Source organism: Suricata suricatta, chromosome 1, assembly GCF_006229205.1.
Source record: "Suricata suricatta isolate VVHF042 chromosome 1, meerkat_22Aug2017_6uvM2_HiC, whole genome shotgun sequence".
Taxonomy (NCBI): Eukaryota; Metazoa; Chordata; class Mammalia; order Carnivora; family Herpestidae; genus Suricata; species Suricata suricatta.
The window spans coordinates 118,918,371-118,937,649 of record NC_043700.1 but is presented as its reverse complement, the minus strand read 5'-3'; the positions used below and the strand labels follow the sequence as shown (position 1 = coordinate 118,937,649).

The following is a 19,279-nucleotide window of genomic DNA, read 5'->3' as shown; positions in this document are numbered from 1 at the left end:
CATGGAAGTACCTTTGAGCGTCCTGCAGATTTCTAATTCTTGATTTCCATAGAAGACAGCTCCCCAAACCAGTAATGATGAGCAATCTTAACAAGTTGTTTCAAATGAAAGTAATGGACACAGCTCTCTTTCGTCCTCCTCTTTGTAAAAAAATATCTATTTAAAAATCTTTTTATGTAGCGTACAGTGTTACTAGCTTTTGGTCAAACACGCATTGATACAAACATTATCTACTGAACTTGTTTATTCCTGCAATCCCTTCCTTTAACGAGAAGCATAATGTATTTTCATATATGGGGCAGGGGTGGCCTGAGAGAGGCAGCTTATGGAAAACATGCCCCAAACAGAACGTAAGAAACCAAAGGGGTGAGAGAAGAGGTTCCATACCAAAGTATCAGTAGTTCCTCAGTGACAAGGATGCCTCGAGGAGTCTCGGCAATATTAAAAGTCACCAAAATAGAAGAGGAAATATATGTGTAAAGAAGGAGGAAAATATGTGAAATGATTTCTAATTCAACGCCAGTCAGTAACCTCTATACCTCTAGCCCGAAAGTAAACCGTGGCCATGTTCTGAAGGTTCTGATTCATACACATGGGTGCTTGCTGTTCAGTCGGGGCTTGGCTCCCGGGCTACTGACCCTTTATTTCCCACCTGCTGAATGAATGGAGTCCCTGGCTTAAAACCAAGGGCCTGGGATAATTCTCAGGAAATACCATGGTTTACACAAAGTAGTCTTCTGACTACTTATCAGTTAATTTTTTCTTTAATTTAAAAAAAGTTGGATTAGGACAATAATGAAACATAATTTGCGACTAGTCAGGAAGGCAAGTGGTCCCAAGAAAGGAAAGAAAATCATAATAAAAGGACGCCACCTCTTGGTGAGCAGCACAAAGGCAAGACTGGGAAGCATGACCAAACAGGTTACAGGTAAGGATCATCCTCTTCAAACCGGAAACTATTTGGAAGGCGTACTATCGCCTGGGCAAGAGACTAGCCAGTTCTTTAAATGATCCGGGTCGGAGTCCAGTGTGGGCCTCAGACTGATGAAAGAGACTGGAGACATCACAGAAGTCCGGCGGTTTAGAACCTGGAGAGAATCTAATACTTCCACCCCTTCATTGGACACGTGAGGACACTGAGGTCCGGGGAGGCTCAGTGACTCTCCCAGGGTAGCACAGCTAGAACATAACAAACCCAGCGTGCGAACTGTTTCCCGATGGCCAGTTCAGAGGCTGTTCCTCCACGCACACTGCCTCTAAAGTAGACAGAGCACCCTGGGCGAGTCGGTGTGCAATCACATAATCACCATAGTCAGTGAACTGTAATAGAGAACGCTTCTCACAGCAAGACTTGGAGGAGAAAGACCTCGCCTGAGCAAGCGGAAGGAAGAGACTGACAAAGCCAGTGAGCACTGACTACCTTTCTGGTGCAGAAGGATGCAAGAAAGATAAAAGGTCAAGGAAGCAAAGCCTGTTTAATTAAACTGGTGACCAGGCCCACCTTATTACGTCAGAAGAGTGAGACAGGTCTAGTCAATATCTAAATACTAACAGTACTGCTAACAAAAACAGAAGCTAAAAGAAAATCCTTTTACTAGAATACTTGTAAATACTCATTAATAATAATAATGATAATAATGATACCTTTAAAAAAACAACTCAAATTGCATATTACAAACACACACGTGGTGAAGAAATGCTTGTTTGTGTGGCTGAACATGAATCACTGTCTTCCCTGCAATGCTACAGCTTTATTCCCACAGGATACCAGATGGGTGCCCTCATGGAATAAAGAGTCTTAGTTATTTCTCCTTACACTTAGATTCTCCACTTCCCTGATACAAACAGTAACACTGGTTCTACAAGTTCTAGAAACGGAACACCAATGGGAGGATTATCTGAGACACTTGATGCACACAGTTTGTAGCAAAAGTCTGTGATTTCTCTGCAAATTACTAATCTGAAATAGACACAACAAACCGTCCACAGCTTCAACTTCAAATGATTTAAACAAAAATAGAACGAGCCATGGACAGTGTCTGCATCCCTGTCCAATTTGATGTAAACAACGTTTGTAGAAATTGGGTTTGTTAAGAAAGTTTATCCATACACCTGGATAGCAATAAAAAGCGTTTCCTAGGAAACTGTAAGATCCTGTACCACACAGCATACAGCCCGACTAAGAGGATAATTAGGTCGATTTCTAAATTCAAGGTACAAATTTACACAATTGTTCTTAACTCCTGTGATGACGTCCGAGGAAAGTGGGCACGTGTGTCAGCAGTTGTGTTGCGTTTTCCTTCTCTCCTCCCGCTTGCAGTCTTGCCTGTGAAACTCATCGGTCTGGTTCCATTCTGGATTTCCTTCTCAACCGTGATGCCCTGGACAGCCACAGACTCCCTGTGCGTTCCCGTCCCTCATTGCCAGTCCCAGCACGAGTCAGTACTGCCCTTCCGCTGCTAAAGACACCACTGTTTCATGCCTTCCCATTTCTTCCAGGACAGCCGCCAGCAGGCTCAAATTTCCATCTGGGAAGTTCTGTGCTTCCCAGAGATCCAGGATTACACCGGTCGGGCTCGATTTGGTGGCAAAGTAATTCAAGTACCTGTAATTGGGAATGGGAGAGTGTGCTGAATGGTGAGATTTACAGATCTATTTTCTCTGTACTACACCCGTCTGTCTCTCCATTTGTCTTCTGAGTATCCGGGTCCCACCGGAGAAGCTGTGGTTTATAGCGAGCCGTCCTAAGTAACGAGCACACGCTTAATTAGATCAGCCCCAGACAGGAGATGCGATGTTTAACTTTGTTAACCTCAACTCTGAGTAAGATAATTTAAGAGGCGAGATGTCTATGGGTCATATCCTAAACAGGAAATCAGGACTCTTATGTTTTGTTTCCAGCACAAGCCCTGATCATCTCTGACAGGTCATGCCATGCCTGGTGCTCGGTGGTGACGGCAACGTTCCACGGAGAAGAGGCTCCTGAGATCTCTTTATAACTCGGTACCAATGCGGTGCTTAGCATGTTAATTAACCATCGGGCATTAGGTCTTGCTCAGCAGGGGATGAGGAACGACAATTACTTTAAGTGGGCGGATATATTACTCGGCCATTTAGCCCATCAGCTTTGGAAAACAGATCACAAAACTTGATACTTATCTTGTCAGATAAGCCCACAAGGGGTCTGCAAGACCAAGGTGCATGATGTAAAGAAACAGCTTAATACAGGTTTCCAGAATGAAAAAAAGTAAATGGTAAAAATAAAAGTAAACAGGTGTATGGGTAGAAAACAACATGGGACACCTGGGTGGCTCGGTCGGCTGATTGTCTGACTTTGGCTCAGGTCATGATCTCATGGTTCACGGGTTTGAGCCCCACACTGGACTCTGTGCTGACAGCTCATAGCCTGGAGCCTGCTTCCGATTCTGTGTCTCCCTCTCTCTCTGCCCCTTCCCTGTGTGCACTTGTCTCTCTCTCAAAAACAAACATACATTAAAAAAAAAAAGTAAACAAAAAATGCTGGCCTAAGTCTAATGGGTGTCACGCCCAGAGCTCTGTGTCCAACAGAAACAGGAGCCCGGCTGTACCCACCTGTCCAGGTTCAGCTTATGGGCCAGCATCCGCCAGTCATGACCTCTCGTCTGCGGGGCGTCCAGGCTGCTACAGAGCTTCTGCCTGATAGGGGGAGGGATGCTGAAGGCGCTGGGTCCCGTCACGGTGGTGATGGTGTTCGCTGGGTCCAGCAGAGGCAGGTCGATGCCAGTAGGCTCCTGTAGTTGAGGCACAGGAACAACACAGCATTATTTCCAAAGACAAAAGCAATCTCTATTGAACCAATCTACATAATGCCTTGCTTTGAGCAATAAGAAGAGAACAAGTGTATTCTTCTTCTTGGCGAGAATGGCTTCTTCCTGGCGGAAAGCTGGGACCTGGCCGAGAAGAAGAGGTACACTCTGCGCTGACTTTGCATAGCCTTGAACGCCTGGGTTTCGCTCGGGGCTGGGCTGGGTGGAAGTTCTAGTGTGCTTCGATAACAGCTTTTCTCTCCTCTTGTTCAGGATGAAAGAGGAGAGAGGACTATCAATCCTCCCGAAGGTTTAGATTTCAAGAGGGGAGAAATATTCGAAAGGGCAGTTCTTTGTGAATGAACGGATCTGAGACTAGAAGGCTGGGCGTTCAGAGCTTCTAGAAACTGCCTTGACCCCGAGGGGGATGCCCTGGGCAAGTGCCCAAGTAAATTCTCTCTAGCCTCTGCAGAAGAAGAGTCAGTTCTGCTTTTGTTGAATGATACGGAACACAACTCTCCTCCAAAGGATGTCAAATTAAGACTAATTTTTTAAAGAAAATGGTGAACACAGTAGACTGCCTTAGGGCAAGCTGCTAATGGCATCCTCCAATTGCTGTGCACCCTTATTTTTGTTCAATCTAATTTTAGGAAAGAAAATCATAAATTGGCTCTTAAAATAGTTTCAGCTCATAAAACAGCACAAATGCAAAATCTGAATTTCATCTGCAGGAGAAACTCTAATCATTTTCTGATCACTTCTGCTGGTTAGGAAAGCAAAAGCAAATGTTGCCTGGGAACTATTAAAGCAATAAAAGAAAATCCTCTTAATCTACTTTAAATGTCATCTCTCTCTCTCCCTCTCTCTCTCTCTCTCTCTCAGAGCAGGTAACTCCTTGGTGTGCATAATTAGTTGCTGGAGGATAAACTAGCCACAGTTGCAGTCATCATGAAGTCTCTGGTGTCCTACAGAGTGCTCGGCTCAGGGGGTCAGGGCCATCACTGTCCAAAGCCCACCCCCCACCATGTGCTCCTGCAAGGTGGGGACCACTGCCGTCTGTGCCCCCGCGTTCACTGACAGTATGTGCTGCACTCCGGAGCCAGCCTCCAAGGCTCACTGCTAGGCGTGTGCAATCCCACTGCACCGGGTCCGTCCAGGGCCCGGGAGGGCACATTGGAGCAAAACATTCTTTTTTCTGTAATACACACAGTGGGGTTGGCTGCCATCGCAGCATTTGGCCTCAAAACCTAAAAACCGACAGACACAGACTCGGAGGATTCCATTGGCGACTCTGCGCTAACTCCAGCACGTCCCTGTTAAAAGACTGGTATGAATGAAACACATTAGAGACAACTGGGATCGGAGCCCCCAGCGAAGATGGGCCTGCAGACCTTTCCCCACATCTGGTGGAGTTCCTTCTGAGGGACCTTGAAGGCAGAGGAACCCTGACCTCGAGGGCACAGGACTTAAACAAAAGGGACCAGAAGAGTTGGGGGGGGCCGGTGATGGATTTGTGTTGCGGATTTCTGAAGCAAAGTACTTCAAAACTTGTATTAGGGGAAAAAAGTGCTGTATGTATGGGTTAGGAGGTGAAGGGGAAGAGAAATCACAGGGTATTTCCACAGCTTTGTGCTGTCACCTGTGCTGAGACACAGCTTGCTTCTTATTGGGACGGTAACAATAGGGCCTGGAAGGAAACGCTGCATGTCCCCAGATATGACCCTCCCTTGCTGGCAGTGAAGATTTAAGTTTGTACTGGAAGCAGCAGGGAGTGTGCTCTGTGGAGTTCGGACTTGTGTCCCCAGAGAGGGAGAGTCTGCTTGATGTTAGCCACAACGTCTCCTTACCTGTGGTCTATGCCAGTCTGCCAGACTAATCTTGCCAAAGTGCCACACTGACCTTTTTCTTTTTCTCTCTTACTAAGAAGCTTTAACTGTTCCTCCTGCCACGTGGAGTCCCTACTTTGAAGCAGGCAGTGAGAAGTATCTGCGCCACCTGCCCGCTAGGGTGTATGAGGCCCTCGGGCGATGCCCGCGTAATACGGAGCGGGCCCGACGCGCAGTAGGGCGCATCCTCCGTTCTCCCACGCCTCCCCAGGCCGACCCAGTCTTGGGTTGCGAGGACAGAACTCAAACTCTCCTCAGACAGGACCACTCACTGTTCCTAGTGGCTTACTAAAGGATGGACCTCTGATAGTTCTTCTGCCCTTTCCCTTAATCTTTGCTGGGCAAACCCCTCAAAGTCTGGACCCAAACGAATGTTGGGTTGCCTCCCCTAAGCCAACCCACCCCAAGTCACCAACTTGGGACCTCCTGCAGCACCTTTCCCGGTCCAAACATCTGCTCTAGGCAGGTTGGCCATATTTATGTGTTTTGACTCCTAAAATTTCTTGGAGATGAGAATATTTTTGTCATCCTCAAAAATCCCTCCAGTCCTCAGCACAGTGCCCTGCACACAGATGCTCCTCAATTCAGATTCGGTGAAATGAGAGAAAACATCTTTCCTAGCACAGAAAGAGGATAAAGCCGGTTCCTGATAGAGGTGCATGCCACAGAGCAGTGTGTTACACTTCCTTCCAGGTAAACGTGGCGAATGACCCGGCTCTTCTCACCATTCAATCCCGAAGGAAAGGCCAGGGAGAGGCAGGCAGGCCTCTCGGGAGGGTTCGCTCATGTATTTGTGTTGCCATCCTTTTCCTGATGAGTAAAAACTTACCGCCGCATGTGGGCCTTCAATGTCTGAGTCACCAGCCCTGACGACTGGGCCTGTTTATTTCTGAGTGGATGAAATAAGCCCAATAGGGCAAATTTCTTGTGTCTCTTATCAGATGGCTGACACCACCATTGGAGTTAAGAGAAAAATATACATCTACATTTTCATTTCCATTTCTTCTAGTAATTTCAGTTGCTGTTCGTTCTTCCTTTACTTCCAGGTAAGAGCAGAGTTTACTCTTACGGAATGCTTATTACAATAATCGTTTATGATATTGGGACCATCTGTCTCTGATGTTATGATTCCCTTAGTTAAACATACGATTTTTCAACATTAGCCAAACAGCTGCCGTGGGTGACGGCACACATTTTCAGTGCTGTGCGGTGGAAATAACGTTCTACTCCCATACTCTGACTCTTCTTCCTAAAGCCATTAAAGGAAAAATAACAGATATACCTGGGATGCCTGGCTGGCTCAGTCAGTTGAGCATCTGACTCGTGGGATGGAACCCCGTGTCGGGCTCCGTGCTGAGCATGGTGCCTGCTTGACATTCTCTCTCTCTCCCTCTGCCCCTTCCCCCATTTGTGCTCTCTCTCTCTCTTTCTTAAAACAAAACAAAACAAAACAAAAACAAACACCGAACACAACAACAACTACATTTTCCTAATGGTTGTTTAAATAGGTTCTGGAAAACTGAAGAGTAGGTGGAAGAGATAAGTACAGCAGAGTGATGTACACCAAAATTATTCTAGCAAATGTAGGAAATTACAACTGTTATTATCTGGAAATCTGGTAGCAAAATAGATGATTAAAATACCACCTCCTAAAGTGCCACCTTTTCCAGGATTCAAAGCTATGAACCAAAGCACGGTAGGAGAAATCAACCTGGGGATATAAGCGATCTTCTTTACCCTGGGAACTACTATTTATTCATTTACTTACTGAGATTTAGTTTCCATTCATTTAGTTTTACAGTGGCTGGCTGAGGTTTTATCATTTTGATTAAAAGAGAATCTAAAGTTTACTTTGATGACAGATGCCACAGACTGCAGTAGTAGAGTTTACTCAAGAACTCAGTGATCCTAACAGCATCAGGGGGAACGGGAATGGTGAACATCATTTGAACATGTGCTGTGAGCCAAGTTCTGTTCAGTGCAGTTACACCATTCACTCATTTCCATTCTCACAACAGACCCAAAACTTCATGCTATTGTTATAGCAATTTGCACATGAGGAAACTGAGGCAAGAGGGGTTAAGTAATTGCCCACATCCCCATGGAACTGTCCATTGGGAATTTCCTACCATAGGTCTTTGTGTATAGCTTTAACTAAATGGAAGCCTTGAAGAGACGTTGAATTTCCCTCTTCTCTATGCTATTTTTTCCTCTGGTGTTGATGGGTAGCTTCCCTGTTCTTACTCTGCCCATATCCTTCTTAAAAAGAAAAAAAAGTAAAATCTTTAGTTATTTACATTTGGGCATGCATTCATGCCCATACTTTTTACCTTTCAGACATTTTCATTATTAAACCCCATCTCTGTGAGACTAAAGGCTTTGTCTCTCCTTAAGGAATCTCTGCCCAAAGCACCCAGTAAGGAAAAATTGGCTGACTCTTGACATCACCATGGTCTCTGTCAAGCACAGCATGGTCTCCCTGGGGGGCAACAGGTCCTTCCAGACTAGGGAGGCCAAGGGCCATGGCTTTATAAATGACTGCTGGTGACTGCCTTGAGTGGTGGGTGGTGGGGGTAAGTGGGGGCAGCACATTCCAGGCAAGTCAGCTCATTCTTGGAAGGCAGCATTTGGAACTGCAACCCCAGCCCACCTGCCTGCTAGTCCTGTGACCCTAGGAGGGAGCCCTGTGCTGGCGAAAGGCACCACAAATGGCGCCTTTTCTCCGTTTGGTTACGGTTTGTCAGTCACAGTGTACCCCTACTTGGAGCTTTTGATGAGGATCCGGGGCTCAGGGCTCTCTGGAATCAATTGTTTGGAGCTGAGCCCTGTTTGGAGCTGAGGCCTGCTCCTCAACGTCAGTACTCAGCCTCACGAGTCAGTCCCCCTCTGCGGGCCCGCATGCACCCGCATTCAAATGCTAACCACAGCGGTGGGACTCAGTGACCCTGAAGGAAAAGCAGCAGAGTGCCCCATAATCCCCAAAGTCATCTGACTCCAGTCATTTCTGCCCCTCCCTCGGTTAAATGCACTTGTGGGTCACATGCGTGCGAGCAAAGGCCTCCGACGCCACCGGAGAGCCGGCCTCTCGGAGCTGATCGCCACCAAGTTGCAAATGAAATCACCTTTCCTCTAGGTAGGCACGACGAGGGAAGTCCTTAAACTGCGATCACACTATGCAAAACTGCCTTTTCCCAGCGAGCGGGTGGCAGCCCTGGGGGAGGGGCGCGCCGACCGCTCTCACTGGCGCCCGCGCCTCGTCCAGCTTTTCATCAGGCCGCGAACGTTCGCACTGAACTGAAAGCAGGCATCAAAGGAGCAGACCTCCTCGCCCCGCTCCCAAATTCCGCGGCCTTTGTTGTCCCCGGAGCTGGGTGGTTATTGAACTCTGCAGACCCGCTGGGCCCGGAAAGTGAAAACACCCTCCGGAGCCAGCAGGGGTGGTGCTGTGTGCGTCGGAGATCGGGCCTGCGCCCCGGAGGGCCGGGCGGTTGCCATGGCGCCCTGACACCGAGATCATTCCTTATGAATGTCACCGGGGTCTGTGACTAAAGTTGTTTATGAGTCAAAAGTCTCCCGAAACTACAGCAGGAAGCGATGGCCGCGGCCGCGACGGGCTGTGGGAAAGAAGGACGGCGTCCCGCCGCCGCCGGACCCGCTCCGCCTCCTCAGGAGCTAAGGGAGGCGGCCCGCGACACGACGTGGAGCGCGCGCCTCCTACGTCACCGTGCGTGACAGGGCGAGGGAGAAGGCGTCTTGTAAATCACAGCCTGTCCCGCTGTGGTCTTAAAAATACGACGGCCCTGCGCTTCGTGGTTCAGCAAGCAGCGCGGAGCTGGGCTCGTCGAGGCCCCGGGAAATGCTGCCTTCGACCATTTGCCCTATTCCTTTTCCTTTGTTCCTCCGGGGTGCCGGTTTCTACTGTTCAAACGGGGGACGGAGAGTATGGCGCACCGAGGGGACGCTCTGGGGAGTTACTCCGTGCACACGCTGCCTAAATTAAACCTTACGCTTGAAATTCAGATCTGTTGTAAAAAGGTAGAACATGATCCTTAAGTTCATGTCACCAAATATAAAAGACTTCTTTCTCAAAAAGGATTTCCTATTATATTCTTTTATATATCTGGCGCCCTGTGATCATTAAAAATAGTATTCTATTAATAAACGACCTATAGGAAGCTTTTCAGGACTTTGCACATGGCCTATGCTGAAGCACCGTTGTCCTCCACACCCAAGTCGTCCTCCCCCGTGATTTCAGAGCAGCCAAGAGCTCCTTACCTCTGACACGGTGCAGTTGAGCTGGAAGATCTGCCCTTCTCCTTCCACCTGTCGCACGCAGAGTTTGCAAACCAGTTCCACTGTGTTCAGGCTAAATCTTTCCAGGGTGAATGTGCAGTGGAGGTTTCTTTGAGACCCACTCCAGATATGATAAAAAGGAATTTCCTAAAGGATATACAAACGTTAACCACCAGTGAGGAGCTAATACCAAAAACGACTCTCAGACACGGCACTGCCAAGTACTTTTCTCAGGATTACAGGTTACCTTATGTAACCTCACCTCAGGCTTATGGGTAGGCACAGTCCAACCCGCTTTCCAGATGAAAAAACTGAGGCCCAGAGATATTAAATCTGCCCCCCCTCCAATCCCACAGCTACTAAGTGGCAGAGTTGAGATATGAACCCAGGGAGTCAGCCTCCAGAATCCATTTACCTAACCAGTTCGCTGCTTCTCTGTCATTCACAAAAGAAGCCATTGTGAGTGATTTTTCAAAAGTTTAGCACATTCCCAAAATAAAACCTACACACTCCAGCCATTGCTCATTAAAAGGAATCCCTGCCGCGGTATTCTGGAGAGAAGCAAAGAAAGTCTAAAGGGTAAAGCACTGATCTAGTTCCCTTTCATGCCTACAGGCCCACTCTGCACAGGACAGGAGAAAGTCAGAACTCCCTGCAAGCAGGAAACTGCGGGCCCCTGATTAGCTGCTGCAGAAAATCCTTGGCCTAAAAAGCACCAAGCCTCTAGCAGACATACATTTTCTAAACTTCTAGACCACCTTAAAGAGCCCATCCTAGAATTCCACTAAGGAAGGAAAAAGTTGATATGTTAAGAAAAAAACAAAAGGCTGTGGGGGATGAGGGATGGGCGAGTGGGAAGGCGAATGATGGTGGTTGAACTAAGGCTCTGGAGCCGAATTCAGTACAAAAGAGAACACCTTCCCCTTGCCTACGTGGTGACATGGGGTAAGTAAGCCTTCCTGTGCCTCAGTTTCCTTATATGCGAAAAGGTAAGCAAAAGAGTAACCTAATTATAGACCTGCTGGGGTTGAATGAGCTAAACCAAAGTGCAGGAGTGTCTGGCAGATGTTACAAATTCAGCCAGGTCAAGGCTTAGCTTGAACTATTAGCAGCTTATCGTTATTATTAAAATAGTATTTTCCATGATGATTGCACAAAGGATGCAGTTTATAGAAGAGAAAGATTTCTGGGGTTTTATGGCAATTCCAAAATAAGAGAGAGAAGAAAGCAATGAGAAAGTCAGAAGCCCGACCCCCCTACCAAGTGCTCAGTTACACAGAAGAGTCTGGTGCACATTCCCTATGAGAGATTCAGACTGTTAGCCAGCAAGAAGTTTGTTCCCCACAATTTATATGTGAGTACTAGATACATGGGAGTAAAAGTGGGCCGGAAATCTTCCCTTTGCTCTTAGAATGGTCACTGACTTCCATGAGGAAGTCACACCCAGGTTAGCTGCAGTGCTGGGGTGTGGGATTGGAGTTGCCTGCATGTAGGCACGGATTCGCAGATTCCCTGAGTGTGCCTGCATCTCCTGGGCCTGAGGCTAGAGGTGGTGTTGCACAGCCTCCTGGGAGCTCAGGCGCAGGGATGGGGTGGGAGGCGGCTGAGCAACCCTTGCAGAGGCCTCCGCTTTTCCCACGGGTCCATGCAGTGATATTTCGGACCAGTATTTTTATGCTATTATTTAATAAAATCCTGACCACATTTATTTTCAGGTGCTATTTCAATTTCCAAATCGGTGTTCCTTCCAAGTTTCCAATGTAAATGTATTCTCCTAGCAAGGCCCAGGCCTAATCTGTGTCACCTGGGATAACAGTGTTCTTCAGTTTTTCCTTATGAAGGCATTTTTGAGGCTGTTTTTGTCAATTCAATGTTAGCATTTATTCTGAAAATGAATTGAAATGATGGACTTGGAAGTCTTTTTTACTAAAAATAAAACAACAACAGTACAATTATTTGAAGGGGAACTATGAAAAAAATTCTTTCAACTATTCTGTAGTATTTTTCAAATATCCCAAATAACTCTGCACCATTTTGGGGAAAAAACTACTGATGCAGGATTAATTTCAAGGTGAAGATAACTTTACACTTTTTCTTTTTTTTTTAAATGTTTAGTTATTTATTTTTGAGAGAGAGAGAGGAAGGGGGAGAGAGAGAGAGAATCTTAAGCCGACTCCTGGCTGTCAGCACAGAGCCTAACACGGGACTCAGCTCATGAACTGTGAGATCATGACCTGAGCCGAAACCAAGAGTCGGACACTCAATCAACTGAGCCACCCAGGCCCTCCTAGACTTCTTCCTTGGAGCTGTCTCCAATCCTTTGGTTCAGCCTGGGAACCTTACCTGATATTTTGCCAACAATTTGCTTTTCCAGAGGGAATGGGTGATATCGTGGATTGACAGGCGCAGGTTGTGGGTGCTGCCTTTAAAATGAAGAGCCTTAGGTTCTTCGAGGAGCTGTCCTCCCATCTGTCTCTCAAGCTGCAACACTTCCTACAATGACAAGCCCAAAGTCAAAAGCCGATTACTGAAACCTTCGGCCCTCTCCTCAAATGCGTGTGTTTCCTCACCAGGCTCCCCCACACAACTAACTGGTGCAGACTCCCTCTCCCGCAGCCTGGAGGCCCTCTAATTGAAGCCCCTGCCAGTCTGCATGTGACTGGATCCGCCTGACCATCAACAATCTACATCATGTCGTGAAGCAAATTCAGCACAGGCTGCACTTCCCGACAGACGAGTGGAGGATTTAACCAACTCCTGGAAAATAACAATCAGAGCCCCAGTGGGAAGAACTCCAAATGAAAGAAAAAACCAGGTAGGAATATAAACAGTCAAAGTAAGTAGATTTTCAATAAACTTTTAGGGAAAAGGATAAACCCGTAGAAGACAAACCCATGTCTTGGACCTGGTAAAACCAGCCAACAAGTAAGTACCTGGAATTCATTTTGGGCATTTTTTCAATTTTTTATAGTTTCCTTACCTATAGAAATAATAACATGTTTGCCTAAAATTATCCATTGCACAATTCCTGACTATCAAAAAATATACACTCATTATATGACCCATTAGAGGAAAATATACTGATGCAAATTAAGAAAGTCTGTCAGCACCAAATATTGAACTAAATAGTTATTCAGATTAAATTTGAAAAAGAATACCTCATTTTTCAAGAATTGCGGCTGATCAAAAACTTTGCTATGTAACTTTACTTATACTATAAAGATGTAACATGAAGACAAATTCGAAATCTACTCTCAATCCTCAAACAAGCTAATGGGAGTTAACGAAGCATTTCCGAGTACAGCTGCGATTACCCCAACAGCAGCAAGCCATAAGTTACCGAGGAACACATCCCGAGTGTCCGTGGTTGGCACCGTCCTGTGTACTTTGCTCCTCTCATGCTTTAAAAGTTTTAGTGACACACATGTGTAGGCCATCTGTGACCTTCATTTCTTTCTTTTTTAAGGGTTCAGGAAAATAATGGAGTTTATAAAAATATAAAAGCAAAACACTATCTTCTTCTTTCGGTGACATTTTCAGTTGAAAGCATGGGGTTCACTAACACAGGCGCTCTCATTCAGGTTCTTCCACACACACGCAATGGGCACCTACTGGGCTACCGGGGGCGGGTGGAAACTAGTAAGGATGGGAACCAGATTTCCTAATACCCACAAATACATCCACTTTGCATCTGTTGAATGAATTCTAACCCACACACATGTAGTCCCATAAGTGCAGAGCTTACCAACATCATTGATTAGATGTAAATAGCTCATTTGTAGCTGCTTCTTAGTGGTTCTTAAGCATCCATCATCTTTGAGCCAGGCCACTATTCTGAACAACGCAAGATGCTGAAAGGTCCTCTAAGGTGTAGGAAATATTAGGATAATGTGGAAAATGGTCTCAGACATGGATTCCTCTAATTAGTGTTTTAATGGAAGAGATGAGGCAATAGCACATTGACAGAGAGACGGGCATGGTCCAGCTGCTTCAGAATATTTACATTGAGAGTATTCAACCTTGCTGGCTGATGAGTAGCTATTACTTGTGGCAGGAGTCTGAGCAGCCAGCCAACTCTCAACCAGTCAGTCTTCTGCCGGAACACATATGCTGTGCCCTGGCTCTGCTGTGCCCACAGCTCGGCAGGCTCCGAGGGTCCCCACTAAGCCGTACCGATCGAACCAACCCAGCATCGCACATGTTCCTCGTGGAGCGCTTCACCCTCCATTCCTCCACAAGATTCTGGCCACGTGGAAATGAAGACGAATGAGAAAAGTGAGGGTTAATTACAGTTTCTTCTGCTTAGGCAGCAAGGCATAATGAGCTTATGTTGATCATGTTCGGTGTCTAGTTAGCATAATAGAGAAAGCTGATGTTCCCAGTGAACCTGGCACCTGACAAATTCTAAAGCTAAAATGATGTTTGTTTATAAGCCATTAGAAGAAAAGAAACATAATTAGAAATCTTTGAGATTACAGTCATGCCAATCAATCAGTTCTAGCTTCTTTCCAGTACACCCTAATTACCTCATCAAGACGTCTAAAGAGCAATCGATAGTAATTATCTGATTACTATAGATCTTCATTATGTCCAAATTATCTCCCTGGGATGTCTAAAAGAAGATGCATTGTATTCTGGGAGGAAATTGTACCCAACAATGTATAATCCACACCCCATTCCTACAATCAACATAGATTGCCAGAGGATATGGAGAACATTATCACTTTTCTTGGCGGGGAGGACCATTGAAAAAACCTTCAACTGCCTATTAACCATGACCTTGAAGTCAAGAAATCTAATACCACATTTCAATGCAAAGTCTGGGTTGGAGTCAGCCCAAGAATAAGGCTCAGTCCTTGGTTTCTTCGGCCTTGACCTCAAAAGTCATGTTTAGAGTTCTCACTAGTGGGAAAGACTGGGCTGGCTTAAGTCCTTTTTTTTTTTTTTTTTTTTTTTTTTTGAGAGAAAGTACCAAGTAAAGTGCTGTTTTAAAGATAATGGAGCCAGAGAACACACCCCCCACATTCTTCAGCTCTCTGATACAAAGTTGCTGCACCAAGCTGGGAGGAACCTGACTTTTTCGTCCTCTTTGATTAGGCATGAACCCTGGAGAAAGATTAACTGCCCATCAGAATGTACTCATGCCTAAAGCAGATGCCTCTCTCCAAACACATTTGATTGCATATGCCCATCATCAAAACGTTCAGCATGCATTTTATGTTTCTTTATAAATGACATGCCTATATTAACACATCAGTATGTTACTATATTACATTATAAAATACACAGATGAGCTAAGACAAATAAACACAGAACTTATTATCTCTTTTGCCCCAAAAGTTCAGTGGGCTTCGGGTATGTGAGTGCCATTTTGGAGACCATAGGCTCTTCACTGCTACCTCTGGGAGAAATCAGCCCTGGAATAAAAGATTCAGTAAGAAAAACCCTTACCAGCCGTAAATGTGATGTTCCCTGAAACGTAGCAACTGATATAACACTCAGGATGTTTGGCTTCAAGGTAATGTAACAAAATAAAGGAGAAGACAAGAACCAAAGCACAAATTGAAAATATTACAGTGTGAATTAAAGATATTGTAATCAAGAAATAAAACTAGTCTTTGGAAACTTAAATCATCTGCAGCTATACGAGTCAGAGATGACGTAACACATAGAGCAAATCCCATGTACAGCTGACCCTTGAGCAACACAGGTTTAAACTTCAGGTGTTTTGTTTTGGACAAATGTTGAACAGTTTTGTAAATGTATTTTTTCCTTATGATTTTCTTAATAACATTTTCTTTTCCCTGGCTACTTTGTTGTAAGAATACAGTGTGGAAAGCATATAAAACATGGGAAGTATGTGTTAATCAGCTATCTATGTTATTGGTAAGGCTTCCAGTTAACAGCAGTTATTTTGGGGGAGTCAGAAGTTATATGCAGATTGTCAGTTGCACAGGGTTGGTGCCCATTACTCTCAGATTATTCAAGGGTCAACTATATAAATTTTGTATCAGAAGGGAGAAGCAGCAAGCCCACTTGATACACGGGTCAGACTTGGGGTCCTATTGTTAGGGTCTTAAGTGTTATAATTTCAGATATATTACGTAGCTGAGCTCACTTAAAAATATGTCGTAACTTGTATTTCATAAAGCCTGATTTTCTGCATTCCTTCTGCATGAAATCATTTTATTATATATATGATACACATAAGTAAGAGGACATAAAAATAACAAATGTATGAATCAATAAGATATAGCTTTACAGTTAAATGCCTTCCTCTCCTTAATCTTCCTGAGAGCGTTCATTCAACATCAGTCAAACACACATGCCCTGCTGGGACACAGATTGAGTCAGTCCCCGACCCTGCCTTACACCACTGGTGGCGGGGAGACCACCCCGTAAATGTGTAACCCTACACACATGTGTGTGCTCAGCTCTAAGGCAGCTTCCAGACAGTTGTTTTGGATCACAGGTTATGGCATTTCACACACCTTAAAAGAGAGTAAGCACAAAATATATCTAAGGTCAAAAGATTTAGTTTGACGTAAGAAAAATATAATGACCTTGAGAAGAAATGCCATACTAGGAATTAGGATCATCTAGGCTCTTTGTTCTTAGAGATCTAAATGTCATCTTCCCTTGCAAAGGTTGTCGCCCGCTCTTGGCAGCACCTCCACCTCAGGGCCTTGTTTTGGTTCTGGGTGACCACCTGTTGCTCTGATGCTCTAGCTCTGCTGCTATGAGGAGGGGTCACTTCTGACTTCCTCTGTCACTTCTACCTCCACCCCTGCAACTGAACCTTAAGAAGGTTCTCTCAGGAGTCAGTTATCGGCAGAGGGGTCTCAGCCCCTCTCTCCGTGGGAACACAGAAAGGCCCCAGTAGTAAAGGCACCAGGAGCACGCCCCTGTGCGCGGGAGTCCGTGCCCACCGGGATCTCAGCAATCCTGTAGGATGGCTCCTTCCCCAGCTCGGTGGCTGCCCGGCACAGGCTTTTCAGAGGCCCTGAGTGAGGGCTGTATTGATTCAGGGGGCCCGTGAGGGATCGCTCGAAAGGCAGGGACAAGAGATTCCACAGTAGAAACAAGCGGCTTGCACAATAACCAATTAAGCCAAGACATTATCCATGCCAAGCCATTAGCCTGGGCCACTTAAGAGCCACAATAAATCTAAGCCGTCTTAAAGGCCTGTGTGTACGTACAAAGGGAGCACCTCTGGCCTGTACCCAGAACTCTCCCAGGCTCTTAGCCCTGAAGATAGGCTCTCATTAAGGCGTCACAGGGCAAGGTGAGTGGAAGGAGCCTTACAGCTCCCACACGCCGGTTTTCCTAACCCCAGAATGTTCCATGCTGCATTATTGCTGGGGTTAGACTGCATCTGCCTCCAGGCCGCTTCAGTGTCACTCTCACAAGGAGCCCACAAGAGAGCCCCCAGACTACGGAGCTGCCCACATTGGGGATGCTGGAAATGCTTGTTTAAGAATGTGAGAAGTCTTTGCCCCAGGGGACTTTGTGCCAGGAACTGGGTGAGGTGCTGGGGCCCCGGCTCTGCTCTCCACACTCTCACTCCAGAACCTGTCTCTTCTCTCCCCTAGACGCCCAGCCACCCATACCCCCTTCCTTCGTTGGAGACCCTTGTCTTAGCCTCTGGGTCCTCAGGAAGTTATTTTCCTAGCTTTAGATTCCCCACCCCTTTCTGTTTTCCCAACTGTGCCCTCTTGGCACTCCTTTCCTTTTCTTATTAGAAATCTTCTCGGTGAGAGAAAGGAGGAAGCAAATGATTAAACTTGAAGCTCATATAATGCATTACAATTTCTTCTGGAAGAGAAGGTTGGAAGGAGGCTAAATCAAGGCTTTGTTTTATGTTGTCTGGCTTTGCTCTCGGTACCGTGTGGCTGTGATTTGTCTGTGCACTCTTTACTCTTGATAGAAACAGAAAGCCTGGAGTCGGCTGTGCTTAGTGCTGCTGGAGCTGGGGGACGGCGCTGGGAACCCAAGCAGGGAGCCTTCGGCTCCCCAGGTTGTACACCCCAGTTGGCTGCACCACTCTGCCGACAGGGACCCACACTCCCTGCTCTGCTCTGTCCCCAGGCGCCTGACCAAGCGCTGGAGATGGAGTTGCGCAGTTCAAGACCTGTGCCCCACCTTCACCATGTTTGCACCACGTGGGGCCAGGGGGCTCAAGGCCCAACTCATCAGACCTTCAGCCTGCCCCTGCGCTCAACCTCAAAAGACCAACCCTCTAGGGCTGTGCTGGCTTGTGTTTAAGAAAAAAAATCACATCTCCATTCAGACTTTGTGGAACCTGCCTTGCTCCTGTTAATTCTTTACTTTCTTGTGGAGACCTGTCCTTGTCACTGGGGATGAGACTTTCTCCTCTGTTACTCCCCCAGCTGTGGGCCTGCAGGATTTCCAGGCAGAGGCCGCAGAGAGTGGCTGGCTGTCTCTGCTGCGTCCTGCCAGCTGGTCGCCAAGGTGCTCTCTGCTCCCACGTGCTGACTCCCCTGCTGGCCTGTGGGCCACTGGCTGCAGAGCCTACTGGGGCACATCTAAGTGTCCGCCACCTCTCCCACCTGCTCGGGTCACCGCTGCCTCAGTTTGCCGCCTATTCTTCCTGCACTCACACCAGGGTGCTGTGCTCCCCACTGAGTGTGTCTGCCGGACTTCATCCTTACAATAACAAGGCTGGACTCCTGCGACCGTTCGCAAACATTTCCCGTCAAGTCCCTGGGTTTCCAGGGCTCCGCTCGCTGCTCCCGCAGCTGCCGCCACCACAGATGCTTGGTCTCAGCTGTCGCTTCCAGCCTGCCCAGTCAAGGCACCTTGTGACTCTTTTAAAGCAAAACGCCAAAGTGTGGCACTCAAGGCAGTGACGGTGTCCCTTGTCCACCGCTGGGCATACTTCTAAGGAAAAGATGATCTCCCACATCTTTATAATTAGCAATAGGACTTTACAGGTTGTTCTAGAATATCTGAGGTCATCTTGTACTTCTTTTCACCAATGAACATGTTATTCTTTAATTTCTACATTAGTTTCTCTTTTTGCAGTAAGAAATTACCATAAGCCTAATGACTCTAAACACAAATTTATTACCTTACAGTTGTACAGTTGTGCAGACCAAAAGTCTGACCACCAGACCCACTGAGATCAAGTCAAGGTGTTGGTAAGACTGCCTTTCTTTTTGTAGGCTCTAGGGGAGAATTTGTTTTTTTGTCTTTTCTACCTTCCAGAGGTTGACTACATTCTTTGCCTCAGGGCTCCCTCCTCCATCTTCAAGGTCACCAATGGCACGTTTCTCTGGTCTCTCCTCCATGGTT

The 19,279-nt window shown here is 46.4% G+C and overlaps 1 protein-coding gene across 3 annotated transcripts in view; it reads right to left on the bottom strand.

The window, feature by feature from the left end:
* Window positions 1-1,449: 1,449 nt before the first annotated feature.
* Window positions 1,450-19,279, bottom strand: part of UNC5C (unc-5 netrin receptor C) — a 353,514-nt gene continuing 335,684 nt past the window's right edge. For 2 of the 3 annotated variants that reach the window (XM_029943063.1, XM_029943072.1), the window contains 4 exons: window positions 12,308-12,457; window positions 9,947-10,111; window positions 3,592-3,770; window positions 1,450-2,605 (listed from right to left, as the gene is read on the bottom strand). In XM_029943063.1, the coding sequence (XP_029798923.1) occupies window positions 2,440-2,605; window positions 3,592-3,770; window positions 9,947-10,111; window positions 12,308-12,457 (660 nt within the window). In that variant the 3' untranslated portion in view covers window positions 1,450-2,439. Of the gene's footprint in view, window positions 2,606-3,591; window positions 3,771-9,946; window positions 10,112-12,307; window positions 12,458-14,040; window positions 14,207-19,279 lie in introns of those variants that run through there. The other variant, XM_029943081.1, reaches the window with a different exon arrangement.